This window comes from Heliangelus exortis, chromosome Z (assembly GCF_036169615.1).
Source record: "Heliangelus exortis chromosome Z, bHelExo1.hap1, whole genome shotgun sequence".
NCBI classification, from domain to species: Eukaryota; Metazoa; Chordata; class Aves; order Apodiformes; family Trochilidae; genus Heliangelus; species Heliangelus exortis.
The window spans coordinates 34,173,008-34,190,600 of NC_092454.1; the positions used below are offsets into that span (position 1 = coordinate 34,173,008).

The following is a 17,593-nucleotide window of genomic DNA, read 5'->3' on the forward strand; positions in this document are numbered from 1 at the left end:
ACAGGTTTGGGAAAACACAAACAGGAATCTTTTACTAGCCTTAGCTGGCACTGAGGATAGTTACTCAAAAGGAAAATACACAAAGTATTAGCGTGTCCTTCCTTGAAAAGCAATAAACAAGAAGAGAATGCTCAAGAGAAACATTACTTCACAACTAATCTTATGTTCATTCAGAGAAGAAAAAAAAAAAAAAAAAAAAAAGCCTATAAAAAGCTTCTTGAAAAGAGTTAGACTGGCCAGGAGTACTGTCTCCACAACTTACTCAGTTTTCAATTGCTAACATAAAAAAAAAAAAAAGTAATTATACTCACCATCTCCAGGCACTGACATGAAATGAGCATCAACCCGTCTCTCATCCTCTCCATACTCATTCTTTGCCAGTAAGGTATAAGCACCATTATTCAGGTGGGTAGGATTGTCCAGCTGAAGGCAGCCATGGTATTCACTTTGATTGATAACATGTATCTTAGTACAGATGTATTCAGACTCATTCAGTACAGCCCCTTCATAGAACCACTGTAATGTGGGCTTAGGGTTCCCTTTCACAGTGAATGGAATACACCAGTGGTGGTCCGGGGTTGGAGATTCAATAAATGTGATATTTGGTGCGACTATATTGGAAAAAAGAGTGAAAAACATCAGAATATTCTGAACATGTATTTCCTCCCTTCCTCCCCCCTCCACAATGTCATCAGGGAAGTATTTCTCATTCATCAGTATAAAAGTATGTTATTAGTATACAAATGATACCTACTTGGAGGATACTCACACAGGAACCCACCTGCTTTGCCTAGGGTACTATGCTCACAATTTAAATGAAGCCATCCTTCAGAAAGAAATAAACTAGTTTCAGGCAAAGACTGAATTCCTGATAAACCACTTTAACTCTGGAAGGTATGGGAATTTCAGCTACTGGATCACTGAGAAGGGGAAGAGACATTGTAGCTTTACTCTGCTGAAAAAATGGTGCAGAGGAACACTGAAGGAACACAACAGTACTGAAAATATTTACAAGTTAGCCAAAAAGCAAGTAGTACTGGAAACATACACATATAGGAATCTAAACTTTCAGATCATTTTCTTCAGAGCACCAGAATGCCCTGGATTCTTACATCAGAGAAAGACTATTTTCTACTGTACAATTTCTTATTCTTTGTTCAAACCTGCTAAATGCCTCCAGTTTACAGACTTGCTCTGTTTCCCTCGGGAGATTATTCCAACACCTTGCATATTATTTCACTATTGGGAAATTTTCCATGGTATTTATTCTTCACTGCATCCAATTTCATGTAGTTATGCTCCCTCTTATCACTCATAATAGTGCCAAGCTCAGAATCTCATTTACGCTGTGCAAATATTTCTAGTTTATGTCCCTTCCCATAACTATTATAAATACAGTATCAACCAATGAACCTACATCTAGGTTTACCATCATGAGAACACACTGAGTAAAGTTTACCATCTACAGTGCATTCCATTCCCATCTTAAATGAAACAAAGCATTGCAGCTTGTGAAAACATGCTGTCTACTTTGCTTCAAATTAATTCAGACTGGAGCTTAGATATAAGAAGCCAGCATCTCTACACTATATATCCCTTCCCTCTTCCTGGGCCTGGACAAATATCTATGTTATCCAAAGTTATGACAAATAGACTTGTATCTGGCAGTAAGAATGTTGCAATTGTGTTATTTTTTGACCAAAGCAGTTGCTGCTTCTGATATTAAGAATTTAAAAATTTGTGGTCTCTTGTAATTAATTCTATGAGCCTTTTGATGTGTTCACACTTCTCAGTTCCTAAAACAATGTGAACACACATGTACACCATTATAAGCTTTCCAGTGGTTTGTCTTTCAGTGGCAAACAGTGCCACTGAGTCTTCTGGGTTTCAGACCTTTATTTACAGATCATCCTAATTGGAAAACAAAGCACTTAGAAATACATTTTTGGCACAATGTGGGACAGGGAAAGATAAATACAAAAATTACTGGTTGAGCTAAGCCCAGCATTAACTGCAGTAGATAGCTCACATGTCTACGTGCCTTAAAGGTTTTTGTTTCAACAGCCTGCATGCCCAAAAAATATTTATGCACAAAACAGTTGCTGCCAATGCAGTTTGGCCTCAGGAGCTGTATGAAGGCCTGCATACGTACAGAATACTGTGAGCTCAGCAGAGGCTTGGTCCTCTCCCACAATGTTCTCTGCTACACAAGAAATCCACATTCCGCTGTCCATAGATGAAACGTTCTTTATGGTTAGCGAGGCAGGGTTCTTACTTGTGTCACTCTACAAGCGATCAGAAAAACGTGTATGTGTCAACCACAGCATAAAGAACAAGCAAGAGGGAAAGAATAATTGGCCACAGATAAAGAGCATTTTTCAGTTTCCCTTTCTTTCAGCTGTATAAGTGAACAACTAATCAAAGCCTTACTTTAGTGCCTTATCCAAACAGGCACTGAACACCTACAGGACCAATTGTGACAGTAGTGGCAGTGGAGTCAAAACTCCAGAAGTCAAGCTACAAACACTGCACTAAACCATTTTTCCATTTCTCTGTTCTTTCACTTTCAGTTTCTGCCTGTTTTTTTTTTAAGCACATCCCCTCTACACAAATTGTTTTTCCTCTACAGACAGCCTTGCTCACTTGCTTTCTTCCATTTCATGACTGATTTCTATGGTCTCTCTCTGCTCCCCCTGAACTTTTTCTTCCTGTCTATGTTCAATACTTGGTTTTATTATTCCCTTTGACTCTTTCCATTACATTTATGTTTGACATCTCACACCTCTTCCGTAGCAGCCTTCCAAGTTCTACTGCACCCTTGACAACAATAAGCCTCCTCCCTCTGTCTTAGCTGAATTTCTCTTGAAAGCTTCTTCTCATGAAACCTTACACAAGAAATTACATACCTTCTATTAACAAAGCTACTGCCAAAGTATTGGTTTATGTGTTTAAAGACATTCTAACTGAAGTAAGAATTAGAATTCTTATGATTCTCAGAAAGCTCCATGACAGAATACACAGTCAGGGATGAATTACACACAGACACATACACATACACAAAAAAAAAAAAACCAAAAAAACAAACAAACAAACAAAAAAAAACCCCAAACAAACAAACAAAAAAAACCCTAGCAAAGCTATTTGTTAACAACCTTTTTTTTTTTCTGAAATCATATACTTCATATTGTCTCCAGACAACTACAATTTCCATGTTTTAATTTTTCATAAAGTGTGATACTATTTTCTGAAAAAGGAACTAAAGCAAATTTAAAAATAGACAATAATTAGGATAATTTTTAAAACTGCTTTTGAGGTACCTAGGGTACACATGCACTTCAGTACTGCACAGAACACAAAGTAAAACACTGCATTTGTAAAACCATGGTAACTTTCTGTGGCAGTCAACAGGCACACTCCTGCACACAATGGTCCTGTATTTGTCCTGATGTATTCGAGCATTGAGATGGCACTTTAGCTCCACTTAAGTTAAATGTATGTGGAACTCTTAGAAGCGAGCAGTGCTCAAAGCTAGGCTGAAAGCAGACTAAGGGCTATAAATAAAAAAGAGCAATAAAAATCTAACAAACTACAATTGCATTGTATACCAGCAGAAAAGCTGAGAGCAGTTATCTTTACAGTTTAGTTTTAACTTTGGTTAACATCTTTGTAAATGAGGAGAGAGAAAAAAGGCAAAAGCAGCATAGAAGTCTAAGAAAAGGGAGGCAGAAACTGAGATATGGCAGTGAGAGAAAGGAAACCAAAAACAACACTCACAAAAAAGGGAAGGATAGATGTGAATGGCAAATGAGGTTTAAAAGGCACTCATTCTTCTGCTACTGAAAAGACTACTGTGCTCCACAGCTAAGGCTGTAGCTAGCCTATATCATGAGGCCTTCTGAGATCTCAACATGAAGTTATGCCAGGACAGAGTATTTCTGGAAAGCTTGAAGCAAACTGATCATGGCATTTCAAAGATAGCAGGGTTAAAAAATGAGGTGATCTCAGTTTTTGAACAGCATTCCACATTTGTTTTGGCTCATAACTCAGGGAAAAAAAAAAAATTAAAAATTAAAAAAAGAGAAACTGAAAAATAGCACAACTTGGCATAGGCTTCCCAAACTGTTTTAATTTCTTTGTCCTTGATGACAACTGATGCCTTTGGGTAGTTTTACAAGTTGGGGAAAATTTTTGAAACAAAACTAGAGCTCTTCAGGTTTCTTACTTGAGAGCTCAAAGATAGGCTAGTCAAATTCTACACAGGGCCAATATATAATGACCTCAAGGAAGAAAGCACAAGGATTACAAGATCTCAGAGGTCCTCTCTTTTTGGTACTGTAGGAACAGTTTGGAAATTTTGTACAGATCTGGAAGTTTTAGGCAGTCTGCAACAACATGAATGTAGGAAAGCAATACCATAAAACTGTAAATTATAGAGGATCTTGCTCACTGCAGTCCAAGAGGTTTGCAGCTGTATGTTGGAGATCTACTTATATGCCTTTCCTTACCAACATTGCCATCAAAAAGAACATAATCATTCTACTTCCAGTGTACACAGTAAAAAGTAGGGACACAGAATACAAAGATATCAGAAAATAAAATACCTCATGATTGGATTATTTTATTGAAGAAACATCTTCATATTTCATTAAAAAAAAAAAAAACCAAAAAAAAACCCCAAACAAACATGTTCTTTTTGGTAAAACCTTCACTTCAATATCCAAAGCTTCCTGATGTTGCTTTGTTTGTTGAAGGAAAATTAAAACAAGTCACACAAAATATTTACAACCAAATTTCAACACACCAAGCTTTTGGCATGAAAATGTAATAAAGTTACGGATGCAAAGCTTTTTTTAATTACTGCAAACTAGATTTATTCTCTGTATGCAGTTATCAGAGACAATAAGAAAACCCCTGTGTTTCAGTGCCTGATTCACCATGTTACTACAAAAATGTACAGTGCTCTCATTTACATGTGAACATCCAGAAACCAAAGTTCAAATCTGGGTCACCTGCAATTCAACAAAAGCACTGCAGCAGTCACTCTGGATTGAAAGTAAATGGGAAAATAAATGTGATCTCAATATTAGTTTTCTACTTAATCTTTTTAATAAAAAGTTAGCTAAAGATGGACATGAACCTTCATTCCATTCTTCAGAAGGTATCTTCTATGTCTGAATTGTCATGTACTTGAATATGAAACTTACCTCATGGTTTGAAACAAGGTTAGTGAGCACCCAGGACACATTGGGAGGTGGCCCACCAGTAGTATCACAGTACAGGGTGACGCTCTTTCCTTCCACCACGGTGATGTTGTAATTGCTTAAGTTTGCTGAGGGCAAGTCTATGACAGAAACAATAACAAAAAAAGCCACACGCATTTGTACTTGAGGGAAATAGACACCACTCAAGTCTAAGCAAGCTGTATAAATGGAAGCAAAAACACTGCTAACTCAAATATTCACTGTGGTCAGCTGCTATTCAGTCAGGGAGTACAAACAGCATATTTGGCAACTTATGACACAGTCTCTAAGCAGCTACTTAACCGTTTTCTGAACCTCCTCCACATCTTAAGAAAACATTAATGCATGTGAAAATATATTAAGCTAACTACATAAGGAAATGCTTCAACTGGACAAAGTCCTAACTTTAGTTTTTAACCTCAATTTAAAAAACTCTACCCTTATTCTTTAAAACAGTAAATTTTATCTCTTTATAATAGGTGCAAAGCACCCTTTCTTTTCAATGAACAGATATTGTAGTAATGTTACTCTTCTCCACAACACTAACAGGTAAATCCTACTAACTCCAGTATCACAGAAGTGATTGCAGCCCTTCTCATGCAGAGACAGCTATGTGAGAGAGAAGGGCAACACCTAGATCATAACTACAAAGCGAGGGAAACAGAGCACCAAATAGATCAAAAACAGAGGAGAGAAAACATAAAAGAGCCACCAACTGTGCAGAGCTGCTATCCAAGGCTCCTCAGCAGACTTTGCTATTGCCCTCAGGAAAGCAGAAAAGCAGTGAGACATGGTGCCACTCATCAAGAAATAAGCACAAATTTTTCAGATTTTTAATAGGTAATCATAGGTGATTTTTTCACAGTCTCATAGACTCCCCCACTATCTCAAATAGCTACAAATCACTTTGTATTTCATTCTTCTGAACCCAAAGCTATGGCAGCTTCATGAAGAGTAAATGTAAGCTGAATGCTTACAAAACCAGAAGGAATTGTAGGCTGATCCTCTTCAAAAATAACATCAGCAGTTGAGTTGTCACTCTGTGTATACACACTCCAGGCACAGAGAAGCTCACATTTCATACCTATTTACATAGCAAATAATTATGCAACATTCCAGAAATATCATATCTGGAGCCATCATATGGAGCTCTTAAACTCTATAAAAAAAACTTAGCATCATTTGTAAGTCCTTCTCACCAACTGTTCCAGGAAAATTTCACTTGCAACTCAATAATCTCATATAATTAAGTTTATCTTCTGTGCTGGATATGTATACATGACCTTTCGCAATGGAATCACAGAATCACAGAATCAGCCAGGTTGGAAAGCACGTCTGAGACCATCAAGTCCAACCCTTAATCCACTATCACTGTGGTTACCAGACCATGGCACTGAGTGCCACATCAGTCTCTTCATAAAAACCTTCAGGGACAGAGAATCCACCATCCCCCTGGGCAGCCCATTCCAATACCTTATCACCCTCTCTTTAAAGAATTTTTTCCTAGTATCTAACTTAAACCTCCCCTGACAGAGCTTAAGTCCATGCCCTCTTGTCTTACTGATGGCTGCCTGGGAGAAGAGACCGACCCCCACCTGGCTCCCACCTCCTTTCAGGGGGTTGTAGAGAGTGACGAGGTCTCCTCTGAGCCTCCTCTTCTCCAGGCTGAACACCCCCAGCTCCCCCAGCCCTTCCTCACAGGACTTGTGCTGGATCCCTTCACAGCCTCCTTGCTCTTCTCTGGACCTGCTCCAGCATCTCAATCTCCTTCCTAAACTGAGGGGCCCAGAACTGGACACAGGACTCAAGCTGTGGCCTCACCAGAGCTGAGTACAGGGGCAGAATCCCTTCCCTGGACCTGCTGGCCACACTGTTCCTGATACAGGCCAGGATGCCATTGGCCTTCTTGGCCACCTGGGCACACTGCTGGCTCATGTTCAGCTTCCTGTCAATCCAGACTCCCAGGTCCCTTTCTTCCTGGCTGCTCTCCAGCCACTCTGTGCCTACCCTGTTTTCCTTTTCTGAAAAAAGTTACCTGTTTTGCTTTATTTTGTTTTTTGGTTAAGAATACAGTAATGTGATGATGGACTTGCAGGGACAGAAGTAAAGTAGAAATTTTTTCTTATGTAAAAAGTCCGATAAAAACAATTATCACTCAAATTAGTGTGAACTAGGCTTCTAGAACTTCAATCGAAGCTATAAGTATTGGAAATCTATCTTTAAGTTTAATTAGTTCAATACAAACTAAATGAGAGGAAGTAGTACCAAAGTGAAGACAAATAATTTTCCAGGCAATTATTAGGCAAATCTCCCAGTGCTTTAGAAGTGTTGTAAAACAATTCCTGCTCTAGGCATCACGGCTTTTTTCTATTATGCTTGTATCCTGCTAGAAGATTATAAAATAATACTGCTTATTATTCTTTACATTTCTGAAGTTACACAAAAATCAGCTGCAAAACCTGGCAGAAAACATCACTACAAAAAGTTTAAGTATAAATATAAGAATAAGTGTAAATGACTAGAAGAGAACACAACAAAATAGAATAATAGAATCACCAAAGTATAGTATGTGTTTTCTTTTACTCCCATTCCTAAAGGAGGTGTGTGGAAAACACGTAACAGAATTGCCTTGGGATTCATTTATTCATTTATGGTTGGGTATTTTAAGTTAGTGAACTTTAACTGAAAGGCCATTGTGACTTTCATTTCCAGTGACACCCAGACAGGTCCATAGCAGGATATACACTAGCTGCAGTGGATGCCTGGAAAAAGCTGATAGTAGCGTTAAACTTCGTATCTAGAAACTGTGATGCACTGGACTTACCAATAAATTTATGAGACTAAGCAGTAAAACCTGTGCTGAAAAATAACTGCACTAAAAAGCCGCAGTTCACCCTAGCAGACATGTATGCTCAGCATGTGTACTCAGTGTGGCGTAGGACCATTTACAGGAGAGAGTAGCATTTTGACACCTGCACCATTAGGAAGATATCCAACCATGCTGCACTTACTTCTGACATAATTTGGTTAAATACAGTGTTTTAGACTACTACCACTTCTGTTAATACAGATGTGCATTTTAAATGACTTTGTTTCCAGTAAATGATAAAAGCTATCAGACAACAGGTACAAATATTTTTGTATAGTGCAAAGATAGTGAGTTTAGAGTGCAGCATAACAGCCCATGCAAGTGAGACATATTATCTGTCCACATGTGTCATCTTGGTATCTTTCAGACAGAGATTATCCTGTGTCCCAAAGCTTGAAACACAGTATCTCTTTCAAACTTTGATAACATTAATTATAGTAATTCTGGGTATCAGGAGTAACCCTGATAGTATCTGATTTCTTTTTTAAGTTTGCTACATTCTTATCCTTAATAGACTTCTGCAGCAAAGAGTTTCACAGGCAAACTGTCCAGGCCCCTTTCCTCTCAATAGTCTATCCAAAGCTTTTCTATCACTACAAAAATGGGAAGACAGAACCTGCTACTGAAAATAGCAGTAACCTGTTATGTCCACCATTAAGCAGCTCAACAACTGAAAGTGTACACTAAAATCCATGTGTTGTATTATGTACTATGTTGTATTATGTATATATTATTTAATCACATATAGATTATCTGTTCTCATATTCAAATTTATAACACCTTATTCCCGGTAACAGGAAGCTCTGATTTGGAATAAACAGTTACTTCCCTCACTCCAGCACAACTAGACACAACAGAGACAATCAGAAGGAACTCATTTATGTCATGTGAGTCTCTCCAAGTATCACTTCATGCTTTAGAAGGAACAAATCCTCCTAAAAGTACAGGGACCTATTTACCTTCACAGATCATCACTAGTGCAAACCAATGGCCCAAGGTTGTCAGAAAGTACAACATCTCTAGGGAATGATTCATAGCTTCACTGTGCAAAGCTGGGATATCAGTAATCACAAAACCAAATACTTCAGATAAAATTTTCAAAGGTTACTGCAGCATTTGATTATACAACTGTCAATGGAAATTTTTTTTTTTAAAAAAAGGTGACTAAATTCCTAGATAACTTTAAAAGTCTTCATGCTGCTACTTATTACCGTCTACAGAGAGTGTAATTGTCCTTGGTAGAGCCAAACTGTCACTACATGTCAAAGAAAGGATATAAAATAATTTAAAAACTGAGGACTAATACAAAATCTGTAGTCTGTAATTCAGCACCGTGTCAGTGTGCTAGCCAGTATACTACAGCAGCTTTTAGCAGATGAAGATATTACACAGGGAGAAAGGAAACCACCGTTACACCCAAGATGTTGATTCACTGGTTAACTATCTTTGCAGCTACAAATTTTTTTACAAAATTATTTCTATATTGACTTCTTCAGCTTCAGTTCTGGGGTTTGTTCAGCTGCTCAAAAACCTTCAACAAAAAATTATGTCAATATGCTCATATAACCTCATTAATACCTAAGATACGATGAAGAAATGAGTGCCTGAGAGAATACCTGTCATAGTTTGAACATGGGGAACTAAAGGAGGGCTTTTGGACTCTGACAGGAATGAAACACAAAGGGAGGGGTCTATTCCCTCCCATTTCCTGCCCATACTCTATAAAGATTGGGAAGGCCAGGAGCTCCCCCTCTTTTCTTTCCACTTCCTCCTGGCTGCGCTGCTGTTCCCCTGAGATTCTTTATAACCAGCTCGCCATGTGGTCATCAGAGCCCATATCTGTTGTGTATATTTGTAGTGTTTTTCAGTTTCCAACTTCAAGGCCCTGGTCTTTATTCCCCTTTTATCTTCCCTTTGTGTGTGTGTGGTGGAAGGGGAATAGAGAGTAATTCCGTCCTTAGGTTTGTGGCCCACCCAAGCTGCTAAGCCATGACAATACCATAAATCCAGTATTCATTTATGCCATTGTTTGCATAATAAGCCCCTGATTTTTACTGGCCTGTCAAAAAACTCCCAGGAGTCTATCCAGGAGGCAGTATCACAAATGCTTTTCAATATGGCTCACCATATTTTTTCCCAGCACATTTTTTGCAGTCAACCTATTCTGAGATAGAACAAGAAATTACTAGGAAAAAACTGAAATTTTATTTCTCAAAGCTAGCCAACTGAATTTATATTTCAAGAAGATCATTTTAATCCTTACCTAAAATCCTTAATCATCTTTTTAATAAATATATCAGACACCAAATGATTAAATTAACCGTGAGTTAACAACTCTCCATCAAACTGAACCATATAAAGGTAGACTACTGGAACCACTGTTTTACAAAATATCCTATGTAATCCAGAAGTTACACTGGCCCAAACCAAGTTTGCTTGCCTCACATAAGATTTCAGTATGGTCCAAGGTTATTGGTTCCAACTGCTTTTGATTTTTCTATCTAGGGAGAAAGCATATAACTTATTATAGCACTACTACTGTACAGCTTGGTAACACCCATTGCTTTTACTGTCTGGAGCCTGAAAATAGAATCTCTGACAGCATAATTTGTTAAGAACTGTACACAGAGCTGAGAATTTCAGAGGACTTACTGGTACTGAACAGGTTACAACCATGTAAGACAGAAGAAAAACATAATTTTCTCTATCATTCTATTAAAATTCTGCCTTGTTTGAAAATATTCCTATGTTTACAAATTCCAAAGGGCTATTACAAATTCCTATGGGCTTTTCAAACCTTTCACAGGTTTGAAAAACACAGAAAAACCCTTCTAGTAATTCTAGGTGTAAATCTAGGAGGTGTTCAATATATGATCCACCTCCTGTGTTTCACTTAGAAACTGTCTGTGGCCAACAAGCTCTGAGCCAGATTTCAGCCACAGGGTAAGTGGGCATGTTTCCACTGAAATCTGCAGAGTGACATGGCCAAAAATCAGCTTGCCTCCATTTTTAGAGCACTATAAACAGGGTACCAAAAAGCTTAAATGGAAAACATGAACTGAAGAAACATAAAGGCTTTTTTCTATTTCCTGCTGCATCCAAATCACAAAATCAAAATGCTCACAGAAATCTCACAGAAGTTATTCCAAGATAACAACCACAACCATATTAAAAAAAAAAAAAAAGTTACACAACTAAAATACAGATTTAGCAGAAACATTGAACATTTAAAAATTTTTCACCTCTTATATATTCTCTTTTTTTGGAGCCCAAGTGTTAATTAAAGAAACTGTTCCAGATCAGGACCTCTTCAACTCTTTAGGAGAATGTACAGCCACTGAATAGAGTACTGAATAATCACTGAACAGAAATATGTGTCATATTTTCCACAGTGACTGTGGTATTTTCCACAGGTCTGTAAGGGTTAAGCTAGAACAGTCTCAAACAATCTGCAGGTTGGTGGTGAGGACATTACCTCCAAAGCTGTAAATTAAGACTCCGGAACTGAGCCTTGGTCCAGAGAAGGATGAAAAGATCTCCCCCTTTAACCACACTTTTTTTTTTTTTTTTTTTTTTAATCTAATAGAAAGACAAAGAAAAAAGAAAAAAAAAATTAAGAAAAAAGGAGCAGCTGCTGCTATGCCTTCTTGAAAGGAAAAGCAGAAATTCCAGCCATTGGGAAAGACTGAGTTCAAACATAGATGCTTCTCGCCAGAGGTCTGAGAAGAGTCATTCAGACTAGAGTTTAGGACTTTCCTGTGTCTTGAGAATTTCCTAGTGAGCAGTAGGAAGGCACAAGCACACTGAACAAGATCATTTCAGACCTCTTCTTGCTAGGGGTGCTTGCTTCTTCTCAGAAGTTCAACTCTCATTTTTTTGCCACACCAGATCTGATACAACACCCACCTCATTGGTCTACAAATGAACACCTTTCTATCAGGAAGCAGAATGAGTGATGTGGCAGTTCACTAAGCCACTCAAATCTTTTAAAATACTAAAAGAAATCCATCTACCTGTTGCCTGGGAACCTTTAAAGAAAATAATTAAACCAGTACAACCTCAACTGGAAGATCATGAGTCTTTAAAGTCTGCTTTCCCAAAGCCAACACACTCCTACTTTGCCTTTAAACACTCCATCACTCCCTGCTCAATCTTTAATAAATTAAGGGTGCCAGCAAAACCTCCACCATGGATTCCCAGAGCAGACTTAGGCCTGTTCAGGACACTTGTTAAGAGAATCGCTTGGGAAACAGTCCTGAAGGACAAAGGGTCCAGGGAGGCTGGATGGTCTTCAAGATGGAAATCCTAATGGTGCAGGAGCAAGTTTTCCCCATGCACCTTAAAAAAAAATGGCAGGGAAGATGACCGGCCTGGCTGAACAGGGAGATTTTTCTGGGACTCAGGGAAAAAAAGGAAAGTTTATGTCATTTGCAAGAGGGTCAAACATCTCAGGATGAGTACAGGGATCTTCTTAGATCATGTGGAGAAAAAATTAAAAAAGCAAAAGACAAGCTGGAGCTCAACTTGATCACTGTTGTGGCAACAAAAAAAATATTTACAAACACACTACCAGTAAAAGGAGAGACAGAGAGAATCTCAGACAAGGATGAGGAAAAGTCTGAGATATTGAATGCCTTCTTTGCCTCTTTGTTAGTCAGACAAGCTACCCTCCAGGTATTCAGCACCCTGAGTGTGAAAGACAGGGATGGAGAGCAGCACAACAGCCCCATAATCCAGGAGGAAGCAGTTCACAACCTGCTACAACACTTGGCCACTCGCAAGGCTATGGGGCTGCTTTGGATACAGCTGAGGGCATTGAGGGGGCTGGCAGATGGAGCTCACCAAGCCTCTCTCCATCATTTATCCACAGTCTTGGTTAACAGAAGAAGTCTCAGATGAGTGGATATTTGCCAGTTCGATGACCATCTATAAAAAGGGCTCAAAGGAGGATCCGGGGAACTATAGGTATATCAGATGACCAGCCTAGTGGATGAGGAAAAGGTTGTGAATATTGTCCACCTGGACTTTAATAAAGCCTTTCACACTATCTCCCACAGCATTCTTCTCAAGAAGCTGGTGGCTCATGGCATAGACACATTTAGTCTTTACTGGATTAAAAACCAGCTATATGGCTGGGCCTAGAGAGTTATAGGCAATGGAGTAAAACACAGTCGACAACTGGTCACCAATGGTGTTCTCCAGGGCTCAGTTTTGGGGTCACTCTTGTTCAATATCTTTATCAACAATCTAGATGAGGGGTTTGAGTGCTTCCTCAGCAAGTTTGAAGGTGACACCAAGTTGGGTGGGAGCACTGATCTGCTTGAGGCTAGGAAGGGGTCTGGACAGGTTAAATCAATTGGCTGAGGCTTGGGGAAGCTGCCCATTAGCAAAGGACCTGGAGGTGCTGGTCAACACCCATCTGAACATGAGCCAGCAGTGTGCCCAGGTGACCAAGAAGGCCAAAAGCATCTTGGCCTGTATCAGAACAGTGTAGCCAGTGGGAGAAGGGAAATTACTGTGCCTCTGTACTCAGCATTGGTGAGACTGCACCTTGAGTATTGTGTCCAGTTGTGGCCCCCTCGCTACAAGAAAGACATTGAGGTGCTTGGAGTGTGTCCAGAGAAGGGCAACCAAGCTGGTGAAGGGTCTGGAGAAAAAGCTCTGTGATGAGAGGCTGAGGGAACTGGGAATGTTTAGTTTGGAGAAAAGGAGGCTGAGAGGAGACACTATAGCTCTCTACAGCTACCTGAAAGGAGGTTGTAGTGAGGTGGGTGTTGGCCTTTTCTCTCAAGTAAGTAATTATAGGACTAGAGGAAATGGTGTGGAGTTGCACCAGAGAAGGAATAGACTAGGTATTAGGAAGAACTTCTTTGCTGAAAGAGTAGGCAGGCACTGGAATGGACTGCTCAGGGAGGTGGTGGAGTTGCCATCCCAGGAGGTATTCAAAAAACATGTGGACATGGCATTGCAGAACATGCTTTACTGTGCATGGTGGTTTTTTCTGTGCTGACGGTTTGACTTAAGAGGTGACAGTGATCTTAGCGGTCTTTTCCAACCACCACAATTCTGTGGTTCTATGGGATACCACAATGTGACAAATGTAATCCCGAAACAAGAACACTATCAGAGAACTACACAAACAAGTAAAATTAGGGGGTTCGCTCAATACCAAATATACTATATAACACATATATGGCTGAAGGGATGCCTTCATGAAATGTCTCCACTTTTAAAGTGAAAAAAGTACTTTCTTCAGACTTCAGAGTACCATTATCTACTTGTCAGTCTTGATCTAGCCACATAATAAAAGCTAAGTAAGAGTAGAGCCTGACAAATGTCATATATCTATTCTCCCCTGGTTGATGAGTACTCCACACTTACACGGACGTACCTCTGCAAGCCTCCACAATGAACTGAGTTCAAGAACAACCTGAGTGATCAAGACACATTTCTTTCCCTTAGCTAGTTCCTTACCTCTTTTTCTAGCCTGCTTAGTCTAAAAAGCCTGCTTCATTCAAGCTAAAGCAGAAATTTAATCAGAATTATAAAACAAAATTCTGTTTTTTTTTTAAAACATGAGACATTCAGTTACATTGCATACACTAGCTTTCATCATTCACAAGCCCTGATTTACTTATCATGTGTCTAAACATCTGTATGAAAGTTACTGGTTACTTCATTGTCAGATACAAGTGTACACGATCACAACAGTTATGATCATGTCTTTGAAAATGAGATTCCTGTTGCCCTTTCAAAGCTCCATTCACTATCAGTTATTTTCACTTAAAAGCTGGAATAATGAAAATTGTTTTAATTAAATTTAGAAATTTCTAACTCAATTCAGGCACAACAGTGAAAACCCATTACTGACAAAGCTTTTGTAAAAAACATTTTTCATGCACCCATTATCACAGATAAGAATTAAAACTCTTACAGAGAAAATAAGAACAGTTTGCCACAATATATCATGCATAACACCAAGTTTGTGAGCCAAAATAAACAGTGCAGGCTACAGAGTCCATGAATATTCTGAAATGTAAACATGGAGAATGTTTAAGGCTTTCTTTAATCTCACTTCATTCTGCCTATAATGTTCTCCTTTTGATAGCCTTATCTGTGAAGTATGGCTGATAATGGAAAAAAATGTCAGCACCCACTGGATTATGCCTTTGATTGTGGTTTTAGACTGCATTTATTACTGTACCTAAGATCTAATGCTTATTTATTGATTCACTAATACTACAAATATTTTCTGCAAATTGAGAGAAATAAGTACATCAATCCTTCTGCTTCCTTTCTCCCCCCTTAGCATTTATAACAATCTGCTTTCAGTCTGATATTACCATTTACTTATTTACCTCTAGGACAAGAAACTATACCCAGAGAGAGGCTGAAATGAAGCCAGATCTAGTCCCGTACACTTGTAGCAAAATCCCATAGTTCTCAAATAAGACATTATTTCTGCTTTCTCACTGCATATGTAAACAGCCAGTCTGAACATCCATTTGCTGTATGTACAACAAATCAGTACATGAGACTAATTTGCCCACTTTGTTCAGCAGAATTTAGCTAGCGTGCGTCACCAATGACAAGAACAAAAACAACTGCAGAAACAATATAGAATGAACAAGCACACAAAGCTGCGACACCAAGCAAAATAGAAAGCCAGATCAAGCACCACACCAGCATAAGACAATCTGATAATCTAAATCAGCCAGATAAGGCAAAATGGTATTACCAGAACAAAATCCAGAGCAACAAAAAATAAACACAAGACTGCAGAGCAAGGCCTCTTCCAAAAACACAAAATATAGAAGACTTCTTTTGCTGCCAGTGAGTTTAACAAGGGCACCTGAGTATTTGAATGAAAGAGGGGGAAGCCAACACCTTAGTAACCAGTACCAAAGACATGGTCTTGTCTCCTTGGCATTCACTGAGATCAAGGTGATCTGCTGACTGGTGGATTTTGAGTCACCTTTCCCCAGGAATAGGACATGCCTCACTTCTAAGGACTAAATACATTAGTGGAAATTGCTGCCAAACCTCACAGAAGCAGTAATAGGTACAAAGTGCTTGTTTACTTAGCTTCTCTTTTGAGACTTTTTAATGCTCTCTATAAGATGGGAAAAAAAAAAAAAAAAGGAAAATGAGGATGGCCTAAGTGGTGATGCTGTCCATGTTGTATAGTCAACTAGCTAATGCTGTGAAAATGGCAAAACTAAACACTACCATTCCTCTACACAGAAAGCTCTATTAGCACTACTGTAGCAGATGCAATGTAAAAACCTTTGACACAGTAATTAGGTGTGAATTTAACACTTAAAAGAATCTGACAATTTGTCATCATACATAAATACATTTCAAATGTAGCTGAAAAAATAATTCTGCAAACACTATAACAAGTGAATGACACTTTTAATAGCGTAGCTGAAAAGGACTTTTTAAATAGTAAGTATACCTGACTTTATACCTTGAAAAAAGAAATCAGATAGATAATGGCATCTAAATTGTAATGGCCCTTTAATCAGCATATTAATGAACACTTCCACCATATAAACAGTAAGTACCACAGAACTTAGCTAATTTTCACATCAATTATCTACAAACCAAAGCCTTATTATCAAGAAACCACAGTGACCTCTTTCAACTTCCCAGCAAGGCATTTATTAACAGCACACAGCAGTGATGCATCCCATTACCAAGACATTTACCACATATTGTACAGGCCAATTGCTACAATATTATTAAGCAATTAATAACACCTGCACACAAGGAAGAGAGCATGTTTGCTTAGTTTTAAAAAAACAATAAATTAGCAAACCACAGAGATGGGATGAAACCATTAGCAGAGAAAATTAGAAATTGTTTTATTAATAAAAATCAAAGACCTGCAAGGCCAAAAAATTCTCTTGACATCAAAACGAGCTAAAAAGGTCATCTAGTTCACAGGAAAAAACATCTACATATGCCAAAAGCTGAATTCTTCTGCCATTTCAGTTCTACCCACTAGCCTCTCAGAAAGTTCTGGTAGTGAAATAAACTAGCTTCATCAATGTTGGGTTTTTTTAATTAAAAATTTTCATTTTTGACACAGAAGAATATTGTCAGAGGTACCAAAAACAAGATACATAAACTGAATTTCTCAGATACCTTCCAGAGCACAGCTCATAAGCACTGAGACGGTAAATCCTCTTCATATGAGATTCTCTACTATGTGCCTAGGTTGTGTTCTCATCTGTTAAAAATCCATATCCTAAACCGATTCATTCAGAAAAAGGAAAAATTAGGGGAAAGACCCCCTAAAACAAATTAAAAAAAAGTAAAAACCACAGTTATATAAAGTTTCATCGTATTTGGGCTCCATAAACTAACAGAAGTAATTTGCAGGCTTGCTCTGAAATACCCACAAATCTTTACCAAAACACATGCGCAAATTCCACACACTGCAAATTCCAATCTGAACATAACCCCTTCCTCCTCCTCT

General features: G+C 38.5%; 1 protein-coding gene across 8 annotated transcripts in view; it reads right to left on the bottom strand.

The window, feature by feature from the left end:
* Window positions 1-17,593, bottom strand: part of NTRK2 (neurotrophic receptor tyrosine kinase 2) — a 206,788-nt gene that overhangs the window by 159,548 nt on the left and 29,647 nt on the right. For all 8 annotated transcript variants that reach the window (XM_071730219.1, XM_071730218.1, XM_071730222.1 and 5 more), the window contains exons 6-8: window positions 5,205-5,341; window positions 2,153-2,285; window positions 312-611 (exon numbers count right to left, since the gene is read on the bottom strand). In XM_071730219.1, coding sequence (XP_071586320.1) covers window positions 312-611; window positions 2,153-2,285; window positions 5,205-5,341 — 570 coding nt within the window. The remainder of the gene's footprint in view (window positions 1-311; window positions 612-2,152; window positions 2,286-5,204; window positions 5,342-17,593) is intronic.